Genomic DNA, 27036 nt, shown 5'->3' on the forward strand with positions numbered 1-27036 from the left:
GCTGGCAACTGGGGGAGGAGGGCCCGGCCCGGCCCCCACTGGAGACGCCCTCCGGGGTCGTACTCCAGGAACCCGCCCCCGCGCCTGGCCAGAGGGACACTGGGCTGTGGCGTTTGTCCAGCCGCTCCCTATGGGGAGAATGGCCATGGGGCCTTCAGACTTAGCCTCTGACCCTGGGGACGCTCAGCCCAGGCCTGCCCCACCGCCAACAGTCAGGGGGCAGCAAATTTTTAACTAGACACACTGATCATTAACAAGGGTAGGAAGGAGTGCAAACTCCGCGTCACGCAGGGGCAGAGACCAGCTGGGCCTCGGGCCTCTCGCAGAGATGCTGGGCCGTGGAGTCTGGTCCTCTGTGAGGCAGGGGCTGAGCAGGGGCTTGTCCAGGAAGGTAGGGGGCTGGGCCACGGGGGAGGGGAGGAAGGTGGACATTGCAGGCATCTACCCCCCTGTGACTACCCCCTTCACCGCCACGGCAGAGGTGGACTATGAGAAACTGGAGGAGAATCTGCACAAAATGGGTACCTTCCCCTTCCGAGGTAAGTGAGACCGGTTCCTCTGGGGGGAGATGGGAATGACCCCAGGCTCCTCAGCCAGGGATTTGCTCAGAGACAGTTAGGTGCCCAGGGGTCATTTTATTATGGGAGAGGAGCAGAGGGGACCATTTCTGGAGTTAAGAGGCGGGAAGCTCCTTGCTAGCTTGCAACCTTGACTGAGTCTCGTCTGCCTCAGTTTCCCCAGTTGTAAACTACCAGAGTGCCTTCCTCGCCCCGCATTATTGTGGGGCCCAGACTAGATAATGGGTACGAAAGTCCTTGTCAACCGAACACTGTGCGGTTGTGAAGGCAGCTAGGGGTGTCACGTGGCAACCCAGCCAGTGGGCTCATCTCCCTAAAATCCTTGTTTGCACACTCTCTTCTGAGCCAAGCCTTCCTTAGCAGAATTAATTCCTGTTCTGGATCCTCTGACTCATTTCTCTCTTTACACATGGGTCTCCCCTCGCCGAGGTCAGGGACCTGACACTTGTAACACTCAATGTGCGACACAGCCACAGTAAGTGAGGGGAAGAAGGGATCAATTCCCTCCATCCTGCCCACCCTCGTCTGTCACCCGTGACAAGTCCCTGAGGCGGTAACCTCACTAGTCCCATTTCACAGATGGGAAGCTGGGGCTCAGAGTGACACAGTTGCTCGCCCAAGGTCATTGCTAACACACGGCGGAGCTGGGATTTGAACCCAAGTCTGACTGCAAGGCTACGCTGGGTGTTTCACTCCACCTGCACCAACCAACCGCTGAGTTGCTAGACCAGACTGTTTCAACAAATAAAGTCCGGTTGGCACCAGCTCTGGGAACGGAGGGGTTCTGACTGCGGCGGGGTGGTGGACTCTAGATTCAAGATCCTGATCCTGATCTAGATTCTAGATCCTGGACAAGCCCCTGCTCGCCGCTGACTTAGCTGTGAGATCATCTCTCTAAACCTCAGTCTCCACATCTGACACCTGAGAGTAGTAATGCCCACATCACAGGCTGGCTGGGAGAAGAATCTGAGAGAGGGCAAACAAAAGCACACAGTGAATAGGGAAGGGTGATATACCTTAGAAGTTACAGATCCAGTGGTCACAGTCACTAGGACCACAGTGCCATTGGCACTGTGGGCAGAGCCGCTTTGTGACGGTGACTGCTGGCCTGACCCAAACCCCATCCACATCTCAGGGCGGAGATGCGGGAGAGCCTTCCCTAGGGCACAGTGAATGCCCTGTGGATGCCCACGGTGAGCAGTGACACAAACTCGAAGTAAATTTCTGCTCGGGCTCAGCTGACTGGGCCTGAAAGTCTGCATGGAGGCCAGGGTCTCTTGAAGCAAAGGGAGAAGCTCCTTGAATCTTTTATTTAAAAAAAAAATTTTTTTTAAGTAATCTCTACGCCCAGTGTGGGGTTTAAACTCATGACCCCAAGATCAAGAGTCACATGCTTCACTGACTGAGCCAGCCAGGCACCCCTCACTCCTTGAATCTTTTTTTTTTTTTTAAAGATTTTATTTATTTATTTGACAGAGAGAAAGATCACAAGTAGGCAGAGAGGCAGGCAGAGAGAGAGGAGGACGCAGGCTCCTTGTGGAGCAGAGAGCCCGATGTGGGGCTCGATCCCAGGACCCTGAGATCATGACCTGAGCCGAAGGCAGCGGCTTAATCCACTGAGCCACCCAGGCGCCCTCACTCCTTGAATCTTAAGAGGCAGGAAGACTCTGCTTCACACTCCAGGTTCAAGGACACCCTGGTGCTGGGGGTGGGGTGAACTCTGAGTCCAGTGTCTGCCTGCGACCCAGAGAATCCACTGACACCCCCGGGCTTCTTCTCTGGACCCCTCCTTCCCTCCTACCTGCTTATCCATTCCTGCAGAGGGCATAGGCTTGTCCAGGAGCACAGGCATGGGTGAAGGGTACCTCCAGTTCCTGGTCTAGTCGGGTGCCCACTAGCCTGTTTCCCATGCAACCACACAGGTTCCTGCTCCTGCCCCATCTCTCTCTCACCCACACACCAGGGAGGCAGTGGGCTGGGTAGAAAGAGCTCAGCATCCGCAGTTAGAAGGCCTGGGTAAGAATCCTGGATCTGTCAGTTATGGCGACCTTGGAGAAATCACTGAACCTCTCTAATCTGATTTCTTCATTTTAGAATGGAACTGAGCCACAGGGTTAATGCATTCCTCCCCAGGAGCTCAAGTGTGAGGTCCTGGCACAAAGAATAGAGCCCATAGGGTCCTATCCCTGCTCCCAGGACACAGCCAGAATGCCTGGGAAAGGAGTCGTGAACAACTTTTGCTCTATAGATGGTATTTCTCTGGCCCTATTCTGGTCTCCTGCTTTGGTTTTGCTGCCCAACACTCAGGGGCAGAGGAGGAAGCCATCACATACCACTTGGCAGGGCCTCCTGCAGTAAGTTAAAGGTCATCTAAAGGGGAGGTGGGAATCTGCCCTTGATGAATCAGTGAACAGTTAGAGATTCTTCTGGAAGGTATTGCCTGAAACTGTGTAGCTCTCTTTATTTCTTATTTTTGCATTGTTAATTTTTACTGACTATTTGTATAAAGAGTATCATTTTTAAATGAAAGTTATAACTGGAGACTGGAGGGTAAAACTGTTGCAGAGGGACCATTTGGCCCTGAACTCACTCCCACAAACAACCTCAGAGATGAACTTTGAATTGTTATTTCCAAATGAGGTCAGCAGACAACATAGATCTACTTCAGCAGGACTAGGGAGATGATGTTTCCCATAAAGCTTTGAGCATCTATCTTATTCCCTTAGTATGTACACTTCTAATTAAATAGAAGTATTTTGCTTTAAAAAGTCACAATTTTATGGGGATCCTGGGTGGCTCAGTTGTTAAGCATCTGCCTTCGGCTCAGGTCATGATCCCAGGGTCCTGGGATCGAGCCCCACGTTGGGTTCCCCGGGAGCCTGCTTCTCCCTCTCCTACTCCCTCTGCTTGTGTTCCCTCACTCACTGTGTCTCTGTCAAATAAATAAATAAAATCTTTTTTAAGAAATCACAATTTTCACAACCCTGTTTTGGCATTTACTTCTTTTTTTTTTTTTTTTAAGATTTTATTTATTTGACAGAGAGAGAGAGCACAAGCAGGGGGAGCAGCAGAGGGAGAGGCAGACTCCCTGCTGAGCAGGGAGCCTGATATGGGTATGATCCCAGGACCCTGGGATCATGACCTGAGTTGAAGGCAGATGCTTAACTGACTGAACCACCCAGGTGCCCCGGCATTTGCTTTTTATTTTATTTTATTTTATTTATTTATTTATTTTTAAAGATTTTATTTATTAAGAGAGAGAGAGAGAGCGAGCATGAGATAGGAGAGGGTCAGAGGAAGAAGCAGACTCCCTGCTGAGCAGGGAGCCTGATGCGGGACTCGATCCCAGGACTCCAGGATCATGACCTGAGCTGAAGGCATCGCTTAACCAACTGAGCCACCCAGGCACTCCGGCATTTGCTTTTTAAAAGTGAAATGTATTTTTTTAAAAAATGTGTTAGATGCCTCTGGGAGAAAAATAGAGGAGCCCAGGCCTGTTTCTACCCTGAGAGGCTCTGGATATACCTTGGAATTATAGGCCAGACTCTCCATTGTTTGTACCTACAGAGAGCCTGGTCAGGTGGCCCACCTGCTCAGCATCTAAACTGTGCCTATTTAACCAAGGCCCAGGGGGAGGGAGGCAAATTCTGGGTTTGCAGGTGTATCACTAAGGCAAGACATAGCAGCCACCATTCTGGAATGGCCCCTGGGACCTGGGATCTGGTAAAGACCCTTATCCTACCCACTCTGCCTTCTCAGCGCACTGCTTGTCTCCTCTCAGTTGTGACCTCATGTTATTCTAGAATGAACTCCTTCCTGGGCCCCTTTCCTTCTGGACCCTGCTCTGTAAAGGGGTTGGGGCTGCAAATGGGGATGGAATGAGCTCAGCTGGCAGCAGGGGTGGCCCTAAATGAAAGGAGACACCAACGTCAGACTGCCAGGAATGGAGGCCAGCCCAACCAAGGGAGTCCTTCAGTCGTGGTCAGCGGCGCCTGCCCCCTGGGGGCCACCGGATGGAGAGGGAGAGAAACCAAAGATTGGAAAAGAAGAAGGATTGAGTCACAGAATGGGTCACAAGCAGAAGGCAGAAGGGACTCAGAATTGGGGAAGCTAGTTTCCCACTGACCTTGGGGAAAGCTGTCAGCGTGGGAGATCGGACTTGGGCCTCAGGAAACGCCTGCCAGGTTGGATGGCAGGAATGCTGTGGCCTCTCCCCACCCCGCCCCCTAGCCACCTTCCTCACAATGGGCTTCAATGCTGAGGTGGGAGGGGCATCCTAGGAAGGGTCCCACTGGTGGCCTGCCTGTCAGACAGCCTCAGGGAACCTGCCCTTTCAAGCATGAACCAGACCATCCAGGCTCCCTCACTCCCAGTGTGCTCTTAGCTCTGCCTGCCTGGCTTAGGGTCCTGGAGGCCATCTTGGAGCTCATCCAGCAACCATCATGCAAGGTGGTGCTGGGGGCTGCCCTCTTACTCGGAGGTGGAGGCCTCATGCTGTGGATGCAGAGGAAGAAGAGACGGAAGACATTCCTTGTGCCCTCACAGGAGGAGCAGGAGTCACCAGAAGGTCACAGAGCAAAGAATGAGAACTGGATTAAATCACACTTTAGCCGCCTTTCTGAGGAGAAGCTGGCCTCCTGCAGCAGCAGCACCGCGCCTCCCCCTGAGATCGGCAGTGGGAAGGCCAGCACCACGGTGCACGTGGAGACCGTCACCACCAGGCAAGGAGAGGTGGGCACAGCTGTGCACCGGGAGGCCTTCACCACCAAGCAGAGGTTGTCTGGCTCCTCGGTGACCAAAGAGACCCACAGGGAGTCGGGAAAATCCTCGTCCACGGACACGGCCACATGGGCCGCTGTGGCTGCCTGCACCAAAGAGATTGACAACCTGGGACAGCAGCTGGCTAACTCCATGTTGCAGCGCGCCATGATGTACCAGAGCTCAGGCCACCTGGAGTCCAAAGACATTAACCAGGAGGAGCTGAAGGCCCTTGAGGAAGTGGAGTTGAAGCTGAAGGGGAACTTCCTCACGCAGCGAGACACTGCGGTGGCTGGCCTGAACCACACGCACACCTTCCACGGCCATGGTCCCCACGGCCACCAGGGTTATCAGAGCCACCAGAGCCACAGTCTGCCCAACCGTAGCCAGCAGACCTACCACCCCTTTGAAGCCACCTAACCACAGATGGAGATCCCCTTCCCCCGACAGGGCTGGCACATGACTGCAGGCCTGTTTTCTCTCCTGCGGGGCACCCTGTGTGGCCCAGGGTGAGAGGCTGCCACCCGAATCCCTTCCTCCTCAGCCCCCCACAGAGCTCCTGGGCCCCCTCGAGTCTCTGAAGAGGGTCTGCTGCAGAGAATGGCTCGTGATGGAGGGGAAGGTGGAAGGACGGGAAGCAGCTGAGACACACTCAACGGGCCCCTGAGGACCCACCGAGAGAAGATAGGCGAGGCAGATCCCAGGAGAAGCTGAGAGCCCCGAGACCGACGCCAAATGCCTGGAACTGAGCCAATAAAGCCTTGTATACCCTCATTCTGAGTCTGGGGGGCTCTGTGGCCAGCCTCAGGACTGGGCAGGGATATGGGGAGAGGCTTCCTACTCCCACAGTCGTCTTCATGGGGCCCTTGGCCTGGGCTTTTTGCTGGGCTGGTTCAAGACTCCATAAATCAGCTTCCTTGGGTCTCAGGTTCTGGGGATGAGACGTCTCCCGGGAGCTCAGCACCCACCAACCCGCTGGTGGCCAGGGAAGGAGGGAGCAGCCGGGTGTCAGGAGGTGGGGAGAGAGACAGACTTTCAGGAGCTAGTAAGCAAGGTGGGGTGTGGGTCTCTTGTCTCCTTGGTGTCATCTTCACCTTGTCTACTGCTGCTCGAGTCCTGCACTGGAGGGCTCTCTCCCTGCTTTCCGGGGCCACTGGGGTCCCCGCGAGTGCCTCCCCCTGCCTACCTTCAGAGCTGTTGTGCCATATACTCTCTCTCGCTTATCGTACTATGGCTGCGGCTGCGGCGGCTGCACTAACGGAGAGTATTACTGGTACTACCAGCAGCTCCCCCCCCCTTTTTTTTTCTTTCCAGTTTTTAGCATGTGCCATGTTCTGTGTGAAGTGTACAGCCCAGTCCCATGGAGACAGTATTGCATCATCTCCGTCTTGCAGATGACACCCCTGAGGCTCAGAGACGTGATTCGCCTGACAGGGCACAGACAGTGGTGTTGCTGCAGCTCGAGCCCAGCTCTGCCCGACTCCGAGGCTCAGACCCTGAGTCCTGCTCTGTGTTGCCCCTCAGACCAGTGCCCCTTGGCCCTACGGGGAGGGCTCCCTCTCTCATGCTTACCCCTGTCTTCTTACCACATGTCCTGACTCTCTGTACCCTCCCTCAAGCCTGGGACTCCCCCTGCCTCCTCTTCCTGGGTCCCAAGAAGCTGTTTCTGGGGCAAGGGGTGACCTCCAGTGAGGGGGTTCAAGGGAGGCAGCTTTCTCTCCCATGAAAGTGGGGAGAAGTCAGCTACACAGCACTGTCTAACCCCCAGCGGCTCCTTTACACAGAAATGTACCATTGGCATCTGTTAATAAACTTACCGGTGTTTCCCAGCCTGTGGGCCTCACACTCCCAGGAGAAGGCACCCAGAAAGATCCTTCCAAAAGATGGATAAATCGACAAACACCCTAAACGTTGTTGATTGATTTTATGGGGCATAATTGGAAGTATTTGATTTCCTCTATTTTATTTTTTTTTTAAAGATTTTGTTTATTCATTTGACAGACAGATCACAAGTAGGCAGAGAGGCAGGCAGAGAGAGAGGAGGAAGCAGGCTCCCCGCTGAGCAGAGAGCCTGATGCGGGGCTCGATCCCAGGACCCTGAGATCATGACCTGAGCCAAAGGCAGAGGCTTAACCCACTGAGCCACCCAGGCACCCCTCTATTTTAAAGATTTTAAGTAATCTCTATGTCCAGCATGGGGCTTAAACTCACAAACCCGAGATTAAGAGTTGTACGCTCCACTGACTAAGCCAGCCAGATGCCCCAGTATTTGAATATTTTTAGAATTACTAATAAGTGACTTTATATAAATGCTAATATGTGTGTGTGCATATGTATATATATATACACTTTAAATTTAAAATACTTCATAACAGGGTCGGCTGGCTGCCTCAGTTGGTGGAGCTTGCAACTCTTAATTTCAGGGTCATGAGTTCAAGCCCCACATTGTGTATGAGGCCTACATTAAAAATAAAGTAATTTATCAAATAAAAAATGTAAAAAAATGCTTTGTAACAAAAATGTCAAAGGAAAAAAAATATTCGGTCACTCTAGAAAATGTTGGAGGCTCCCAAAGTAGACAAAAAGCAAGGTGGTGGGGCGCCTGGGTGGCTCAGTGGGTTAAGCCTCTGCCTTCGGCTCAGGTCATGATCTCAGGGTCCTGGGATCGAGCCCCACATCCAACTCTCTGCTCAGCAGGAATCCTGCTTCCTCCTCTCTCTCTGCCTGCTTCCCCGCCTACTTGTAATCTCTGTCAAATAAATACATCTTTAAAAAAATAAAAAGCAAGGGTGGTATGGTGTGCCTTCTGAAAATGATTATAAAAATGTATAAAATGCATGCATTTATCTGGAAGACCTTAAATCCCTTATTAAAAGTTTATTGCATAAGATTTCAGGTTAGCCCTTCTCCTCTCTCTCTGCCTGCCTCTCTGCCTACTTGTGATCTCTGTCTGTCAAAATAAAATAAAATGAAAAATCTTTAAAAAAAAAAAAAAGATTTCAGGTTAGCTGATGATGAATTTGGAATCTTTAAAAGTTTCAAATGGATAAAATTCAAAGACTGCCATTGGTATCGTACCAGTGTTAATTCTCAGCGAACACTGCTAGGTTCTAATCTAAGCACTTTACAAATAGTATCTCATTTAAGCCTCACAACTCTTTAAGGAGGGCACTGTATGGTCCCTGCTTTTCTTGTGAGGAAGCTGAGGTTTGGTGAAGTCATTTACTGCCCACCCCCACCCCCCAAAATCTCATAGCTGATGAGGTCCTGCGCTGAGAATTACACTCAGGCTCCCCTTAGTTCAGTCTATGCATCTGAGCCACTCCACCACACTGCTCCTCCAACACCCACTATCTTTACTCCTGACCCATCTGGGACCCTGGCCCTCCCCCTCCTCTAGTCTCCTCTCTACACCAGGGGAGGCACAGCGGGACTAACACTGGATATCCCACCCAGAAGAGGGAGGGGGCTCTTGGCAGCATCAATTTAAAGATTTCAAAGTGCTTTCTTGTACATTTTCTTGTCTGGGCCTTTAAAAATATCAAAAAAAATTTAAAGATTTTATTTATTTATTTGACAGACAGAGATCACAAGTAGGCAGAGAAGCAGACAGAGAGAGAGAGAGGGAGAAGCAGGCTCCCCGCTGAGCAGAGAGCCTGATGCGGGGCTCAATCCCAGGACCCTGAGATCATGACCTGAGCGGAAGGCAGAGGCTTTAACCCACTGAGCCACCCAGGCGCCCCAAACATCGAAATGTTTTTATTGTCATCCCATAGAAAAGGAAATGGGGACTCAGAGACATGCTGTAAGTTGCTCAAAAGGGGAGTTGGGTCCAAGTCCTTCCCCCACCCTGTGATATTCCCTCCTCCCTGGCCTGACCTGATTTCCTCCTTAGGAGGCAGGCCTGGGTCACATGCTCCTTTACTTGAGACAAGGGAAAGGCCACCAGGCACGTCTTGAGCCCAGGGCCCTGCTTCCCCTCTGAAGAGTGCAAAACAACTGGGTCCAGGAGCCCCTGGAACTGGCCACCAGAACGGAGGGGGGCTTGGGGAGGAGTGAACACTGCTGAAGAAGTGACTGGAGCAGGAACTGGCCCAGCCCGGTGGCCCGCAGGGTTTCGGAGGGAGGGAAGGAGGTGTCTTTGGAGCCATTTCCATAGAGGGAGGGGCAAAAGTTCAGTCTCAGAATCCTCGACCTCTAAGTAGAGGATGCTGGTCCAGCAGTCCTCTCCGGGGCTGGCGACCCACAGCTGGGGGTGGGGAGAACCCACTGGGAAACCACTAGCACCTTTTGTAACAAGACAGAAGGAGGCTCCTGGCCTGACATGGAGAAATGGACCCCGAGGAGGTAGCACAACAGAAGCCAAAAACTATTTGCCTCATGACGCTCCCTGCAATGCTACCAAAATGCTACGTATCCAGGGAGCCATTCTGGCAATCCACCCTGTGGAATCTGATGCTGTCGTGAACAGCATGGAAAAAGGTTTGTGGTGAAAAGTTGACTCTCCATCACACCGTGTCCCCTAAGGATGACTCACGGCAACAGTCTCTCTTGGTCCCGATGCCAGGAAACTGTGTGTCTCTGGGGCAGCTGCTTTGCTTTTATCTTGCGTTCCGCGATCTGTCAGCTGACCACATTTCCCTTTTAGCTTTGACTGTCAGGAAGCTCCAAGCTAAGGCCCCGTCTCTCAACTGCCTGGCAGGGATTTCGTGGATCAGTATCACCCCTCAGCTTTCTTCTCTTTCCTTTCTCCCAAGCGGTCTCCTATTTATTAATAATCTTGTTGTGTCACAGGCTGTATTTGTCCGCTATTTCAGAACACTGTTTTTGGAATGGAATGGAGTAGAGAGGAAGAAGAGGAAAGAGAAAGTGAAATGAAAGAAGCAGAGAGGAAAATGGTTTTATACTAACATTCCCTTCGGATTCAGCCAAAGAGCATCAATTCTGTGATGTAAAAGGGTTGACACTTTACCGGGTGGCGTTAGAAGCCTCTCAGGTGATCGATCACACAGGAAAATGCAAAATAAAATCACGAGATGCCACTTTTCACCCAGAAAATTGGAAAAAAATTAATTCTCACTTTCACCCAGAAAATTGGCAAAAATGAATTCTGCCCAGTATTAGCAAGGAGGAACACTACCAGACCCTTCCACGAGCCAACGGGGTGCGAACCAGCTAATGAGGCAGACGTTTGGCACGTGAAGATACACGGAGGCATGACTCAGCAGTCACACACCCAAGTGAACTGTAGAGCAGCTCAGACGTGGACCCAGAAGACTTGAGTGTACGTGTTTGTTTAAGCATTATTTGTGATGGCAAAACTAAGGAAACATTCTAAATGTCCCCAACAGGAGAATGAAAAGTAAAGTATCATCGAACCTCATCATAGAATATAATGGTAGTTAAAATGAATGAACCAGAACTGTGTACTGCTGTGGACAAAGGTCACGACATGATCTTGAGCACAAATAGCAAACCACAGAACATTGTTAAGAGCTTGATTCCGTTTCTGTAAAACTTACGATGGCAAAAAATGTCTTGTGTCTTGTTTATGGGGCAACATATACATCTTAAGGGGATAAAGACATGAATGGGAACAATGACACCCAAGTCGGGACAGCTAGAAGAGGAAGAAAAAGGTGATCAGGGGAGGGTTGCCATGGGTGCTGGGTACACACCTGTGGATTTTATTATTATCGATTCTTTGGAGTAAAGCTAAGATAGTTCATTAACACAAAGAAAATGGTGCGGACACTGCCGTCAGAACTGGGTAAAACATTCTGTCTGTATCAGGACAAAGACGGAAAGAAAATGTGTGAAAAGCTATGGTGTTGGGGAGGTAGGAACACGGGTGCGCATACCACCAATGTCCCGGTTGTTTGCCGAGGATGGGAAGGCGTTGGCTGTGATGGGACCTCTCTTGCAGGCTTCGTGGTCCAGGGCTCCAATGGCGAGTTCCCCTTCCTGACCAGCAGCGAGCGGCTGGAGGTGGTGAGCCGAGTCCGCCAGGCCATGCCCAAGGACAAACTCCTGCTAGCTGGTTCCGGCTGCGAGTGTGAGACCACGTTGCTCTGGACTCGGGGGTGGGGGGCGGTGCCTGGGGCTGGTGGGGAGCCAGGTTCCTTGGCCCTGGGGCTGGTTCAGGCTACTGGTTCTGTCTCTTCTGAACCTCTTGCTTGCCCTGGGATCCTAACCCTGCCCTTCTGCCTCCTGCTGTCCCCCGCCATGTCACCTGAGGTGGCCTGTAGGGAAGACTCCCTCTTTCCTCCTCTAGCCACGCAAGCCACCGTGGAGATGACTGTGAGCATGGCCCAGGTTGGGGCTGATGCCGCCATCGTGGTGACCCCTTGCTATTATCGTGGCCGCATGAGCAGCGCGGCCCTCATTCATCACTACACCAAGGTGGGTGTGAGGCGTGGCCATGGGTTTGGGGCTTGTGACCAAGAGGAGGCTGGAGGAGGGGAAGAAACAGAGAAGCCGGGGCCCGAGAGGAGAGCCCATTTCCCATGGATGGCATCTGTGGGAACGGGGAGGGATGCTGCTGGGCGACTGACCAGCCACACTGTATAGCTGTTTCCTCGCCTCTCACGGGGGAGAAATGATGGTGGCTTCCTCATGGGGTCATTGCAAGGACCTAGTTCCATCGAAATACAGAGGACTGAGAACTGAGCCTGGCACATAGAAAGTGCTCACGAAATGTTGTTATTATCATTTATAAGCAAGGAACACAGCACTGTGACTCCTAGTCCAGGAGGTGGGCCTGTCCAGGAGGCCCTGCGGGGACCCAGACCCGGAGCTGCTGGTGGTGGGCAATGCCTGGGGCTCCTCAGGCCTGGGGCAGCTGCCCTCTGCCTCTCCGTTCTTCTCTGCCTCCCTCAGGTCGCTGATCTCTCCCCCATTCCTGTGGTGCTCTACAGCGTCCCAGCCAACACGGGGCTGGACCTGCCCGTGGATGCGGTGGTCACGCTCTCCCAGCACCCAAACATCGTGGGCATCAAAGACAGTGGTGGCGACGTGAGTGGCAGTGGCTCCTGCCGGGGCTCCTTCCTCTTCTCCTGGGCTCTCAGCTTCAGGGAGGCTCTGGGACCCCCTTCAGTCCTGGGCTCCTGTTTGGGTTCTTCCCACCGTGTGGGCGCTCTGCGGCTCTGTCCAAGTTTGAGAGGAACTCTCTGGGGCCATGGCGCTCATTCCCCCACCCTTGGCCAGCCCCCGTCTCGCATGGCATGGAAGCTTGAGGCTTAGCGCTCACACAGGTTTGCTGTTGCAGGTGACCAGGATGGGGCTGCTGGTTCACAAGACCAGGAGGCAGGACTTCCAGGTGTTGGCTGGATCGGCTGGCTTCCTGCTGGCCAGTTATGCCATCGGTAGGCCTTCTGTCGCTCTCACACTGTCGCGGTGCGTGGTACAGCCAGGCCCCGCATGAAGGCTGGGTCTGGGTCTGCAGGGTCCTTTTGCCTCGCTTGTCTGAATATTGGAGGTTTACGAGTGACCTCTCTGGGCAGAAGACAGTGGCCATGTGTAGTCCTTGGGCTGTAGCAGGGATGCCTGAAGTTTGTTCTAAGTCCCAGACTCTCTGCTTAGTTAACAAATTTAGCTCCTCTAATCTCACCTTGTAAGTTGTCCTCTGAGGACAGAGGCCTTGGGGCCTTTCTTCTGGTCCAGGAGTCTGTTTTCCCCTCTCCCCGGGGCCAGGCCAGAAGGAACAGTCAGACCTAGAGGGTTGGGCCTGGGATCTTCGACTGCCTGATTCTGTTCCAGTCCAGGATCCGAGGAATGTCACCACTAAACCAACTGTGCTGGTCTGCTGTGGGTCAGACTCCTTGGGTTCAGGTTGGATTTGAGCCCCGGAGCAGGGAAGAGAGGAAGCATCGACTCCCTTGGGCTGAAGCCCCAGGAAGTCCAGATCTGTGTTATTTGTCCGGGGCTGAGGGGGCAATTGTGGATCCTCTCCTCTGGTCTGCACAGACTGTGGCTTGCAGCCTGGGTCCTTGCATATCTCTCCTCTGCCCCGTCACAGTCTCCAAAGTGCAAGGGCAGAAGAGGGGACCCACTGAAGCCTTGTTCCTGAGGGCGGAGTAGATGGAAAGAGCACAGGCCCTGGGCCGGGGGGGACGTGAGTTGGAATCTCAGCCTGGCCACTTACTGAGTACTGCCGGGCGGGGTGTACAACCTCGCTGGCCTGAGCCTCTACTCTGGAAAGCAGGGAGGTGTCATGAGAATGTGAGAGCCTTGGCCGTGTGTCTGCATAGTGACTGGCGTAGAGTGGGGATCAATAAATGGCAGCTATCTTAGCTCATTCCAAATTTCCCACTCTCTGGTCTTGAGGCCACTGTGCTTAGGGTCACCCCTAACTAGCCTTAGAATCACATCGCAGATTGGCAGAGTGGCAAGGCCTCCCGAGATCACAGCCAACCCGTTTTCACTGCCCAGATGAGAACAGAGGACTGGGAGGTCTGTGACTCGTGCAAATTCATGCTGCCAGTGGGAGGAAATACGTGGTCTCCTGACTGTGTCCAGGGCTCTTTCCTCTGCCCCCCACCCCCAGCGTCATCCCAGACTGAATTCACCGGAGAGGGGGAGGAATAAGATTTCAGAAGAGTGAAGGCTTCCCGTCCACTCCACCCCCTTCCCGGACTGATGAGTCAGGGGCTAGTAGAGGATCGTGGAGGTGTTGTCAACTGGCAGGTGGGACTTCAGTCTGGGAGGTTTGTTGGGGGGTGCAGGGGAGGAACTGTCCTTAAGTTAGCCTTCAGGCTCCGTTCCCTGACCTTCAGCCTGGGGGATTCTACTTCAAATATGCTGGCAGCTTTTCACTCTGGAAATCTGGACTCTGGACTCACAGAGCGTGCCTTGGACATGGCTAGCCAGCGGGATGGAAATCCACATCCTCTCTCCCCAGAATAAGAGGGGCGGGGGCTCAGGGTTTGGAATGGCCCATGAGAAGAAGCTCTGGCTGACGTTTTGCATTTTACTGTGGGGCAGGAGCTGTGGGGGGCGTGTGTGCCCTGGCCAACGTCCTCGGGGCTCAGGTGTGCCAGCTGGAGCGACTGTGCCTCACAGGGCAATGGGAAGATGCCCAGAAACTGCAGCACCGCCTCATTGAGCCGAACACTGCGGTGAGCTCCCAGACAATGGCACCAGGGCTTGGGGGGGGTGTCTGTGTCCTCAATGGGGTAGGAGCCTGGACAGGCCCAGCAGTCCCCACTTTGCCTCTTCCCTTTCAGGAAGTCCTTTTAGAGTACGTCCCAACATGGGAACTCCTTGTGCCTCTTCAGAAAACCACAACTTCAGACAAAGTTGAGCCCTGTTGGTTGCACTGGAATTCATTTAGGGAGCCAGTTAAAATTCCAATCCTCTAGACTTGGAGTAAGCATTGAGACAAACATCCTGGCTGATTGTGGTGACATTAAGTAAATCCAGGGACCTTCCTGAGAGACACGCTACCTGGAGATAGTGAACCATGGGCCTCTCCTTCAGCTTTAGATGGGCTCAGATCCTGGAAAACAGAATGATTGGGAGTGAATGAGGTGTTAGGAGGCTGGATGTATTCAGAGCCCAGATTTCCCAGGAGAGTTTTGTCTTCGAGTAATCTATTCTGCAGTCAGATGGTGTACCCCGATTCTGTATTGGGCAAGTCAAGGAGACGAGCCGAGATGGAATGCCTGTCAAGAGCCTGGCCGTGCGGTGCTGAGCCATATTGGCGTCTGAGGTGGGGAGGACAATGTGCTTTCCTATAGACATGTTTGTATGCATATTTTAAATTAAACTTTTAATTTTGAGATAACTGTAGATTCAGATGAAGTTGTAAAAAATAATACAGGGGCACCTGGGTGGCTCAACCAGTTAAGTGTCTGCCTTTGGCTCAGGTCATGATCCCAGAGAGACTGCTTCTGCCACTCCCCTGCATGTGCTCTCTCGCTCTCTCTTTCCCTCTCTCTCTAATAAATAAATAAAAATCTTAAAAAAAAAAGAGAAAGAATACAGAGAGAGTCCATGTACCCATCCATTCCCCAGCTTCCCCCCAAAACATCTTAGGAAATTAAAGTACAATATCACAACCGGTATTTGGACATTGATACAGTCCAGATACAGAGTCTTTAATCACCAGAAGGATCCTTCATGTTATGCTTTCATGGGTACACCTGTTCCCCTCCTTCCCCCACCCCCTCCTTAACTGTGGCAACCACCCATACGTCCACCATTTTTATACTTTTGTCAGTTCAAGACACCCATATGAATGGGATCATAAAGTCTGCAACCTTTGAAATTGGCTGGCTTTCACTCTGCAGAATTCCCTGCAGATCCATCCAAGTTGTTGCACGCAGCAACAGCCTGTTTCTTTTTATTAATGAACGGTGGTTCACTGTGTGGCCAGGCCACGGCTCGTGGAACGGTTCACCAGTGGAAGGACAGCTGGGGTGTTGCCAGTTTGGGGCTATGAAAAGCTGCTCTGAACATTCATGTACAGAGTTTTGCATGACTGTAAGTTTTCATTTTTATGGGATAAATTCATAATTAGTGGGTCATATGATAGTTGCATGTTTAGTTTTTTAAGAAACTGCCAAACTGTTTTCCAGAGTGGCTATGGCATTTTGTATTTACATCAGTGTAAATGTATGATTGACCCATTCTCTCTGCATCATCACCAGCTTTAAGTATTGTGACTATTTTTGGTTTTAGCCATTCTGATAGGTGTGTAGTAACATTTTATTATGGTTTTTAGCTTGCATTTCTCTGATGACTAATGCTATTGGACATCTTTTTATGTATTTACTTGCCATCTGTATATCTTCTTAAATGTCTGTGTATGTTTCTTGCCTATTTTATAATTGGATTTTTTAAAAGATTTTTATTTGTCAGAGATAAAGAGAATGCACAAGCTGGGGGAGCAGCAGCAGGAGAAGTGGGCTCCCCGCTGAGCAGGGAACCCGAAGCAGGACTTGATCTCAGAACCCTGGCATCATAACCTAAGCCAAAGGTAGATGCTTAGCTGACTGAGCCACCCAGGCACCCTGGATTTTTTTCTTTTTACCATTGAGTTTTGGAAGTTCTTTATATCTTTTAGATACCAGCAAATATTTTAGATACCATGCAAATATTTTCTCGCCATCTGTAGCTTGTCTTGTCATTCTCTGAACAGGTCTTTTACAGAGCAAAAGTTTTCAGTAGGTTTGATGATGTCCAATTCATCAATATTTTCATTTGTATTTATGCTTTTAATGTCAAGTGGAAGAAGGCTTTTCCCAACCCTAGATTGTGAGGACTTTTCCCTATTTTCTTTTCCTTAAAGTTTTATAGTTTTACGTTTTGAGAGCATTTTTGTATGGAGTGTGGACTTAGGTGGAGGTTCCTTTTTTTGTTTTGTTTTGTCTTTTTGCTTCTGGATATCCACTTGCTCCATCATCACTATCGAAAAGATCATCTGTCTTCATTGAGTTACTTTTGCACCTTTGTCAAAAATTGGTTGGGCTGGGGCACCTGGGTGGCTCAGTGGGTTAAGCCTCTGCCTTTGGCTCAGGTCGTGGTCCCAGGGTCCTGGGATCGAGCCCTGCGTCGGGCTCTTTGCTCAGCGGGGAGCCTGCTTCTCCCTCTCTCTGCCTGCCTCTCTGTCTACTTGTGATCTCTGTCTGTCAAATAAGTAAATAAAATCTTAAAAAAAATCGGTCAGGCATATTTGTGCCAGTTGATTTTTGGGTTCTCTGTTGCTCCCGTCATCGGTGTGTATATCCCTCTGCAAGACCACACCAGATTATTCTAAAGTTTATATGGAAAGGCAAAGGAATTAAACTAGCTAAAGCAATTTTGGGAAAAAAAATAACAAAGTGGGAGGAATTAGTCTACCTGGTTTTAAGATTTATTATGTACTTACTGTAATCAAGTCGGTGTGGGACTGCAGGAGGCATTTTGTCAATTGATTTTCTGCCTTGATTGATATGATTGTGTGATTTTTTTTTCCTTTGTAGCTGGCTAATATGGTGAGTTACATGGATAGTTTTCTAATGCTGAACTAGACTTGCATCCCTGGAATAAATCCCACTTAGTCATGATGTGTAACTCTCTTCAAATATTGCTGAGTTCCATTTGCTAACAGTTGAAGATTTTTCTGTCTATATTCATAGGAGATATTGGTATGTAGCTTTCCCCTTTTTTTGGCACTGCCTTTGTTTGATTTTTGGTCTCCAGATAGTAATAGGTTCATCAGTTCACTGGGAAGTAGTCTCTCCTCTTCTATTTTCTGGAAGAGACTGTGTAGAATTGGTGTTAAATATTCTCTAAACATTTTCTAGAATTCTCCAATGAGATCATTTGGGCCTGAAGATTTCTTTTGGGGCGGGTTTTTTAAAAATTATAGCTCTGCCCCTGACTTCCACTGACACCTCCCTGACAGAAGGGGTAGGAATGCCTCCTTAATGCTTCCCATGTGACCTCCACTGACATTACAAATATGTCTGGGGTGGGGGTGGCCTCCTTCGGTGTGGGCAGTGCTGTGTAAGCCCTAACTTTCCTCTCTGCTAAGACCATCCATTTTTGTGGAGGTGGAGAAGGGCACTCTTTCCTGCCAGAGTCAGGGGTAGAAGTTCTGGCTCCCGATTCAACCTTTGCTGGCCTGGATGGGAATGGTAGGGATGGGGCCATGGTTTTTGCGGGGGTGCCTGGCTGGAGTAGAGTGGTGATTGTCTTAAAGTTTTCCATTTTACCAAGCTGCTCCTTCCTGGTCCTTGGCTTGAGTGAATAGGCTTTTGTTGGGGGCTTGTATTATCTGTACCTATTGGCATTTTAGGGTTGCTGCCTTCTTAAGCTTCCGGTCGAGGCCAAGGAACTCACCTCTGTGTTTCTTGGGTCCTGAAGTCCCTAGCTTGTCTTCCTTCTCTCTACCTTTCAGAGTCTTATATTTGTTTTTATATAATGTCCAAGGTTTTTTAGCTGTATTTGTTGGGAGGAATACGGAAAAATATGTCTATTCCATCTTTCTGGAAGTGGAAACTCTAAGTATTTTCCCTCCCTCCTTCCCTCCCTTTTTCTTTCTTTTTCCAACCTCAAGATCAAGAGTTGCAGGCTCAGGGCACCTGGGTGGCTCAGTTGGTTGGGCAGTGAAGCAATTAAGCATCTGCCTTCAGCTTAGGTCATGATCCCAGGGTTCTGGGATCCAGCCCCGCTTTGGGTTCCCTGGTCAGTGGAGAGGTCGGGTTCCCTGCGGAAGTCTGCTTCTCCCTTTTCCTCTGCCTGCCACTCCACCTGCTTGTGCTGTCTTTCTCTCTCTCTCTCTCTCTCTCTCTCTCTGTGTCAAATCAATCAATCAATCAATCAATCAATCAAATCTTAAAAAAACAAAAGAGAGAGTTGCAGGCTCTACCAACTGAGCCAGCCAGGCACCCCTCTAAGTATTTTTCTAAATGGTGATTTTTGCCCCCCATAGAACATTAAACTATTTAAAAAAATATATTGGAAAACTTAAAAGTAGGTGCATTAAAACAGCATTCTTTTAGTTTTAAATATTTTATCTATATTAAAAAACATAATTTATTATAATTTAACTTTCCTGGCTTGAATGGAAACAACCTCATCAAAAATTTTCTTCCTGCATCTATTCCTAGAAAAAACATGAACCAAACAAACCACACAGAACACGGATCTAGGTGCACACGTTTACTTTTGCCTCGGGCCACAATATGGCAGGGCATGGTTCTGTTGGATCCTGTCTTTTTTTTTTTTTTTAAGATTTTATTTATTTATTTGACAGAGAGAGAGAGAGAGATCACAAGTAGACAGAAAGGCAGGCAGAGAGAGAGGAAGAAGCAGGTTCCCCATTGAGCAGAGAGCCCGATGTGGGGCTCGATCCCAGGACCCCGAGACCACAATCTGAGCCGAAGGCAGAGGCTCAACCCACTGAGCCACCCAGGCGCCCCTTGGATCCTGTCTTTATTTAAAACATTGCCACTGTTCATTGTGGGGTTTTTTTGCATTGATTTTGATTTTTTAAGAAAATATGGCACTAAATTTTACTTACCTCGATGACTGATTTTGTTGGCACCCCCTTACGTTTTGCATCTGAGGTGACAGTCCCAGGCTAAGCAGTAATGCTTTGTTTGGGTAAAGTGGTGGGCTCTAGATCTCTCTCCCAGCTTTGATCTTTACCTCCAAGCAGCGGGTGAACTCAGCTTTAGAGAAAGGACAGCTGAGGAGGAAAGCACATGTCTCCCTGGGTATGAAGGTTCTCCTGGGATAGGATGCTCTATTAATAGGACCCAAGAACTACAGAAATGAGGGCCATTCAGCCGAGCCCCATCAGGGCACAGACTGTCTGGTATGTACTGGACACTCCAGTGGGACGAAACCTCTGCTCTTTATGCCCACCCACCTGCAGAGAGAAGGTTCCAGAACCAGCATATCACCAGGACAGGAAAAGGAGGAGCTTTTAGGCCCCTTGGGGGTGTGGTTTTATAGTGGTATTTTCCCCATTGGATTCTTGTGACATGGGGTAGGTGTTGTCATCTCCTCGTTTGACAGATGAAGCCATGGGCTGCCCGTTGGGAGGAGAGGATGCTTGCTGCCCCGCTAGCTCTCCGCGTGCCATCCTGCCTTACTCTTCCTGCAGGGCCTCCTCCTGTGCCAGCTCTGGGCACACACTCAGGAATGCCTGGAACACCTTTCTGCTGCCTGGGCTGTCGGCTCAGCCACCCCAGGAGCAGCTTGATGTCACCCTGTTGCCCTGCCCTGCTCGAACACAATGTCCTTCCTCTGCCTTCCCACCCAGCCGGCCTCCTGCCCTGGCTATATTTAGGACTTTCTGTGTTCTTTACCACCAAAACATTCAGTTATTTCTGTGGGTCTGAGGAGGGGGCAACTCAGAGATGTCACACACCTACGGTGGAAGAAGGCTTTTCTCTAGGTACTTCTTGTTCCCATCCACTCCCTTAGGTCTTTTGCACCCCACTCATGCTTTGGGTGAAAATCCAAGGTTATTAGAACATCATGGCTGGGGCCAGGATAGGAGGAGGATGGTGTATTACTCGTTCCAAGAAAAAATTCCCTGGCCTCTAGTGGTAAATGGTCATCAGTCATTCATCAGTGGCTCTCAACTTTACCCCAACCAACTTCTTTTATTATTTTACTCTTTGTGAAACCCATACTTCTAAGGTTTTACCTTCCTTCCAAAATAAAACTTTAGTAAGTAATGATTATCCCTAGCTTTTAGGTAGTCAGACATTCACCTAACACTTCTGATCAGCGTGAAATAACCAGTTGCTATGCCAAAGGCGAAGAAACTTGATGCTTCATTTTCTAGAAGACCCTATGCATGATTTTAAGTTATGACAATAGCTTCCGGTCCCCCTCACAATGGAAAACCCTCCAGATATCATGTCGTCCAGCCCCTCATTTTTTTAGGCAAGAAAACTTGCTTGGATATACTAAGTTTTTGATAGATGGCTACACAGTGGAACTTCTCAGGACAGCTGTTTTTCAGATTTGGGGTCAGGAGGGAGCTATGCGTGGATCAGTGTCCCTCCTGCAGTGCCGGTGGAGGTCTGGGCTATGGCCGATGCTCTCATAGATCCTTCCCTTTCCTGGCCTCCCAGGCCTGTGCCCCGGCCCTAGGTCCCTGGGAACTGGGCTGCAGACCCACAGCCTTGCTATCTTCTCCGGTCCCAGGTTGATGAGTGAATGCCACGTTTCTCCCCAATGGGGTGGATTTTTCTCCTAAAACCCAAGGAGGGGACTTCCTTAATCTGAGTTGTTGGCATTGTGTTCTCTACTGCTGCCCTGCCTTCTGGTCTCCCAGTCTGAATTTCCAATCAACCAATGTATCACCGATTTGGTAAAGTTACTTTACCAGGGGAGGTGGGGAGGAATCCTAACTTTCTAAAGTGACATGTGGGGGCTCCTGGGTGGCTCAGTGGGTTAAAGCCTCTGCCTTCGGCTCAGGTCATGATCCCAGCGTCCTGGGATCGAGCCCCACATCGGGCTCTCTGCTCAGCAGGGAGCCTGCTTCCCTTCCTCTCTCTCTCTCTCTGCCTACTTGTGATCTCTGCCTGTCAAATAAATAAAAATAAAATCTTAAAAAAAAATAAATAAAGTGACATGTGTGTGTAGACATGTGCAGGCAGGGACTCCCCAGTTTGTTCTAACAGGCCCTGCTCCACAGGTGACCCGGCGCTTTGGGATCCCCGGGCTGAAGAAGACCATGGACTGGTTTGGCTACTACGGAGGCCCCTGCCGTGCCCCCTTGCAGGAGCTGAGCCCCACGGATGAGGAGGCGCTGCGTATGGACTTCAGCAGTAATGGCTGGCTCTGAGGGCAGGTGCCTGGCCTGAGCCCATCTCAGCTTCCTGCCCTGTACCTGCAGCTGAAGAGGCACACGGGGTATGAGATTTCAAAGCCTGTTTTTTTCCTACTTCAGTCCTCTAGGGAGCCTCTCCCAGGCTCTGCCATGCACACCAATTTCCTATTCTCGTAGCCCCATGACCGTTGGCATTTGGAGCCTCAACTCTGGCTCTCTAGAGACCTTCAGTCTGGGGAGGAGCAATTGCTTGTCCCTCTCCTGTGCCTTCCTGTGCCCCGGGACACATGACCAGGAACCAGCCGGCAAGAGCAGGGGGCAACTGGGGAAAAGTTAGGTCATGTATTTTACTAATGGGATGGCCACTTAGACTTGAGGGTACACACCTAAGCCCAGCACGGTGCAGCAGGGAGCCAGGGCTCTTCCTAAGAACCTGACTCCTTCCAGAGGAAGGAGGGGGGCTATTCGGAAACTTAATCAGAAAAGCATCTCTGGCCTTTGAAAGGCCCCCAGGCTACATTCCAGACACAGTGCCTTTCCTAAATCCATTTTGATCATCTCATATTCTCATCTCTAGCCTTGATCTCAACTGTAGAGAGCATGGAGCTGGCCCAGGGCCTTGCCAGAGTTGGTAAATAATGACACCTGGTGGATAAATGTTACATTTTAGACTTCTAGCCAACCTGGTCTGAAACATTAGGGAAAGAGACTTGGTCTGAGACCTGGCCATCCTTTTGCCTTAGGCACTGTGCTTTCTTTGTTAAAAATAATACTTTGTTCTTACAATAAAGTTGAATAACTGAAAACAGTGTGGCCTTGTACAAATTGACACCTCGCTGCCATGTAGGTCTTAGGTTTCCTGCCTGGATGTCAAGAATTGCCGAGAAGCAATTTAACTTTCAAGGTCTGCTTTCTCCCAGCTCTGAGGGAGGTCCTAGCAGTCTACAGCAAAGAAGGTATTAGATCAGTGGTGGCCTAGAGGAAAGGCTTGTTGAAGTTCTGGGTGGGAGGTAGGAGGCAAAAAGGTTCAACTAAGATATTTAGAAACACCTTAGCACATTAGCCAAAAAGGCTGCTTTCTACAGAAATGTTTAACCTTATTCAGTGATACTTGACTAGTAGCAGTAAACCAGAGATGAATGTTTTAAAAATTAGTCTGGCTAAAAAGAAAGGTAAACAGGTCCTTGTTTAGGATAAAGGCTAGAGGAGAGAATATAAAAGGTATCGATCTTCAACTGAAATTGGCCATCAGGATGGTACTGAAGCTTAGGGCTTAGCACCTGGGCTCTTCTCACAGGCAACATCCAGAAGATCTGGGCTCAGAGGAGAATCCAGCTTAGGGATGGGGCAAAAATTGAGGGCCTGGGAGGCTGGCTGGTGTACTGGTAAAGCACTCAGCCTCTGGGCTTACATTAAGCAGGCCTGGGTTTAAGTTCTTAGACCTGCCCCTTAGGGTCAGTGGGACCTTGGGCAACTACTTAAGTGCCTGATCTGATCTGTAACTTGGGGATTATAACAGTTCCTCTCTCCCAGGGCTCCACAAGATCACGCATGTGAAGGGGTTAGCACGGTAGGTGAACACTGCACATTAGCTCAGCTGGGGAGGTACTGCTGCAGGAAAAGGGGAAATCCAGGCAGGAATTGACTTGCCCAAGGTAACCCAGCAGATATGAGAATAACTGGTCTCAGGGTGGGGGCACTCATGACGCTCAAGGCAAGAGAAGTACAGTGGAAAGTGATTTGGAATCAGAAAAACCGGGATACAAATCCTACCCAGCTCTGCCACTTTCTAGTTTGGGCAACCGAACCCATCTGATTAAAAAAAAAAAAAAGAAAGAAAGAAAGAAAAAAGCTTGTCATTCCTTTCTCATACCTCTCATACCTCTCGGAGGTATGGAGAATTAAGTACTGTGTAGTAGAGTCTGCAGTGTCGGTTCCAAGACCCCATCTGTGATGAACTTTTAGAAATGGCAAATGGGCTGATTCATGAGGAGGAAGAGCCAGAGTCGAGAAACTAAGTATAGGCAGTTCTGCTGATTGTTTATTCCTCATAAACACTTGTTTCTACAGTACAACTCGGAGAATAAATAGAGGCACAGGGCTATAATTTCCACCACAATCTGCTGTTAGGGTAAGGGGCTGGGAGTGGAGTGGGCATGTCTGGGTTCTGGGGTAACTGGAGGCCTCCATGATAAACTACGCAGGAGTCCCATCCATCCAGATCTGACCCCCAGGGCTGACGGCCAAGCTCGTGATGGAGGAGTTAACCATGAACCAAACGCAAGGAGCCAAATTCTCTTTTGGTTCACTGCAGTTCTAGAACCCATCCAATTCTCCCCAAGCTCCAAGGGGTTGAGGTGGGTCTGACCTATGGCTCCACTGGGAAGGGGCTGTGTCAGCCCAAGCCATCCCTAAGGATTCAGTTACTCCATGGTAGGGCCTGAAGTGGTGCAGAGATGTCTGTCCTCTGCCCCGGGGTAAGTAACAAATACATGTTATGAGATGACTCCTCCTATCAGTTTCCTGACTGTCCCCCAAAGGGATCCTGTCCCGTGTCAAAGGAAGGAGAGAGGCACAATGGGGCACAAATTAGCTGCTGGAACTCAGGTAAGGAAGACAGCTTGTACAATCAAGGGAGAGGGAAATCGTATTCTTACCGAACCCTTCACAGGGGGACAAGCAGACACAGATACCAGCCTGGGAGACAAAGTGGAAGGCCCAGAGTTATGAAGCCAACCAGCAGCCAAAGAAGGGGCGAAACACAGAAACACTCTTTGACTTTCATAGGACTGAGGAGCTGTCTAAGCCACCCCTGTGTTTCTCCCTGTTTCTCCAGGGTAGCACAAAGTGCTAGCCCTAATCTGAGGCTATGATCAACTGCCCCCAGTACAGGCAGAATGAAGAAATTCTGCCTTCATGGGCAGGAAATCAAGTAGAAGCAGGTCTGCGCTGGGCGACCCGTGGCATTAAGGGACAGAGAATACCAACCAGGGAGAGAGGCAGAGACAGAACTGGTGACCCTGCTGCAGGCCAGGGAGGGGACAGAGTCCTCACGACTTTCATCATCAAGTCCCCACCTGGCAGGTGAGGGGGCTCGTCTCCAGGCCTCCGCTCCGTGGGCATTCTCATCTCCTCTCACATCCGGTTCACATATTTACCTCGAGTGCATCGTGGGGGCCTGCGTTGTGGCCCCGGCGCGGGTGCACGACACCCGTCAGGCAGCGAGATTTCTGGCTGACTTGGAGGCGCTCTGGGCCCGCTGCACGACCGCGGAGCACTTCTCGCGCCGCAGCAGCTTGTTGTTCTCAAACAGACCTTCGTTGCGGGGTACGCCGTGAGAACCGTCAGGGAAGGTCAGCAGGCCTTTGAGGGGAACAGAGCGAATGTGGGGCTGATAAGGGTGTGCGTGACTCAGAGCAGCTCGGTGTAATGGAGCAGTGGAGAAGGAAAACCTGTAGCCCTCACTCCCGAGCCTTGAACCAGCAAGTTCCACAGGCGGGCGTCGGGCCTGATCCTGTGGATGGGCAGACGACCCAGAAAGCATCCAAGCTAACCGGTGTATCTCCACCCCTGGCACGCTCCCACCCCCGGGCTCCTATCCTGCAGGGTTGGGACTTACCAAAACCGTCTACTCTGCCATTTTTAAATTCCCCTTCAAATGTCATGTTGTCATGTCGGATGAAGACTCCGACGCCGTTAAACTTGCCCTGGGAGAACTCCCCCTCATACCTGCAGGAACAGGAGACGGAGGTAGTGAGTTGTCAGGTTAACTGTGTGAAGCAGCTACCAGCGGGTGTTACCTATTAATGCCAAGGAGCAGGGCGGATTCTGCTTGCCTCAAAATCCCTGCCCCCACCACCCCACTCCCAGAGGAGGGCCAGAGAGCAAGTATGATAAGCGGCTCTAATCTCAATGAGATAATGCAAGAGAATCGCAGGAGGAAGGTCACTCGGCTCCTCGCCATTTCAAATTTTAGATCTATTTATAAAGTAACTCATAAAAGAACTGCTTACTTCTTGCCTGTTTTCAGAGGGCCTGGGCCAAGCTCAGGTCTGAGCAGCTTTTTACCACTAGCAAAGCTGAGAAAGGAATGACCAGGACTTACCTTGAGCCATCGGAAAAGGTCAGTACCCCGAAGCCATTAAAGAGCCCGTTCTCAAAATGACCCAGGTAGGTGCCACCATCTGCAAACATCAGTTGACCAAAACCGTGTCTGCGGCCTGAACGAAGACAGAGACAATTGTCAGGATGGGATAAGGCAGCTTCAGGGACCCCCTCGCTGCCTAACATCCCTTGTCACTCGTCACCCGAGCCACAAGGGAATGAAGAGAGGCAGTGATGTTAGCCGGGCAGAGAACTGTTACCAAGAGTCAGACACCAGGAAAATCCGGCTCCTGGGACCTTCCCATCTTGTCACAGCATCAGATGTGGAGCAGGTCTCTCTCGGTATGAGTAAGAACGCTGGAAAAGAAAACTAACTACCATAGCGCCTTGACTACGTGTCAGACACTCTTCTGAGCACTTTGCATTTATCAACCTATCACATTCTCGTGATGTTAAGAGGTACTGTTATTATCCCCATTCACAGACACAGAAAGCACAGTACTATTATTATTCCCATTTCACAGATGCAGAAAGTAAGGCTAGGAGAGGCTAAATCACTTGCTCAAGACCACAGAGCTGTTAAGTGGCAGAGCAAGAAAGCAAATGCAGCAGGCATCCTGGCTGGAGAGCCCTCACCACTGACTTTTGCTGCCGCTCGGAGAGGAGACAGTGCCACACACCTCACGGGCCGACTGGCAATACTGATTCAGGCTTTGTTACGTCAGGAGGGCTGTGCTTACCCATTGAACTGACCAGAACACAGCAAGATGCTGTAGGAGCAATCATGTCCTTCCAGCAGTTGGGAGAGACCGGCTGGCAGAATGGTGCCCCTAAACGGCTAGATTTCAGGGGACGGCAGGTGTTCGGGAGGCAGGAGAAAGGTGGGAGATGTACCGAGCAAGGGCACATCCCATCTGCCCACTTTCTCCTCTCAGGGCTCAAAAATTCACGAGCTGTAGGGATCTAACATGAGAAGAATGGGGTGCGTGTCGAAACCGCCGGAACTTCTCTTCACTGACACAACTGTAGGAAGTCGAGGCTTCTTGGGGCAGCTCGTGGCTTGCTAGGACTGGCCCCACGAGGCTTTGAAGTGGTCAGACTATGTTTCTCAGGCTCTGAAGAATTTCACCAATCCTGTGCCTAGATGCTTCCGAATGCAGTGAGCTGTCACAGGAAATGCAAGGCAATGACTGTCACTTGCTCTTGAGTATCTCTCTGTCCTAATTTCCAGATCTTCCTGAACTTTTAAAATTCACTGGAGCCAAGTCATTACAACGAATTCTGCATTTTCTACTTTATAGGCACTCAAAATAATTC

At 50.4% G+C, this 27036-nt stretch overlaps 3 protein-coding genes across 11 annotated transcripts in view; 2 read left to right on the forward strand and 1 right to left on the reverse strand.

The window, feature by feature from the left end:
* Nucleotides 1–22421, forward strand: HOGA1 (4-hydroxy-2-oxoglutarate aldolase 1). 4 transcript variants are annotated; one of them, XM_046026623.1, is made up of 8 exons: nucleotides 2–539; nucleotides 11263–11391; nucleotides 11611–11738; nucleotides 12216–12350; nucleotides 12604–12700; nucleotides 14319–14452; nucleotides 14938–15045; nucleotides 21481–21594. In XM_046026623.1, exons 1-7 carry the CDS (start codon nucleotides 329–331, stop codon nucleotides 15025–15027), a joined length of 924 nt encoding a protein of 307 aa, XP_045882579.1. In that variant the 5' UTR covers nucleotides 2–328; the 3' UTR covers nucleotides 15028–15045; nucleotides 21481–21594. The 4 variants fall into 4 exon arrangements, with proteins under 4 accessions (XP_045882577.1, XP_045882579.1, XP_045882578.1 ...); XM_046026622.1 differs by having other exon boundaries at nucleotides 14942–15045; XM_046026621.1 differs by lacking the exons at nucleotides 14938–15045; nucleotides 21481–21594 and adding an exon at nucleotides 14561–14712 and having other exon boundaries at nucleotides 1–539.
* On the forward strand, nucleotides 435–5874 carry C13H10orf62 (chromosome 13 C10orf62 homolog). The gene is made up of 2 exons (XM_046026624.1): nucleotides 435–539; nucleotides 4382–5874. Exon 2 carries the CDS (start codon nucleotides 4833–4835, stop codon nucleotides 5754–5756), a length of 924 nt encoding a protein of 307 aa, XP_045882580.1. The 5' UTR covers nucleotides 435–539; nucleotides 4382–4832; the 3' UTR covers nucleotides 5757–5874.
* Nucleotides 14704–27036, reverse strand: part of MORN4 (MORN repeat containing 4) — a 20244-nt gene continuing 7911 nt past the window's right edge. For 4 of the 6 annotated variants that reach the window (XM_046026629.1, XM_046026631.1, XM_046026628.1 and 1 more), the window contains 3 exons: nucleotides 25721–25835; nucleotides 25235–25344; nucleotides 23641–24978 (listed from right to left, as the gene is read on the reverse strand). In XM_046026629.1, the coding sequence (XP_045882585.1) occupies nucleotides 24830–24978; nucleotides 25235–25344; nucleotides 25721–25835 (374 nt within the window). In that variant the 3' untranslated portion in view covers nucleotides 23641–24829. Of the gene's footprint in view, nucleotides 14833–23640; nucleotides 24979–25234; nucleotides 25345–25720; nucleotides 25836–26459; nucleotides 26884–27036 lie in introns of those variants that run through there. The other 2 variants (XR_006821210.1, XM_046026627.1) reach the window with 2 other exon arrangements.

The sequence above is a fragment of the Meles meles genome, chromosome 13 (genome assembly GCF_922984935.1).
Source record: "Meles meles chromosome 13, mMelMel3.1 paternal haplotype, whole genome shotgun sequence".
Taxonomy (NCBI): Eukaryota; Metazoa; Chordata; class Mammalia; order Carnivora; family Mustelidae; genus Meles; species Meles meles.

What these genes read in the sequence shown, in the direction of transcription:
- HOGA1 (XM_046026620.1), top strand. Translation starts at nt 329, where the DNA reads ATGCTGGGCCGTGGAGTCTGGTCCTCTGTGAGGCAGGGGCTGAGCAGG. An exon ending in GGGTACCTTCCCCTTCCGAG is followed by an intron (nt 540 to 11,262) that starts GTAAGTGAGACC and finishes CCTCTCTTGCAG; the next exon opens with GCTTCGTGGTCCAGGGCTCC. An exon ending in GCTGGCCAGTTATGCCATCG is followed by an intron (nt 12,701 to 14,318) that starts GTAGGCCTTCTG and finishes ACTGTGGGGCAG; the next exon opens with GAGCTGTGGGGGGCGTGTGT.
- C13H10orf62 (XM_046026624.1), top strand. Translation starts at nt 4,833, where the DNA reads ATGCTGAGGTGGGAGGGGCATCCTAGGAAGGGTCCCACTGGTGGCCTG.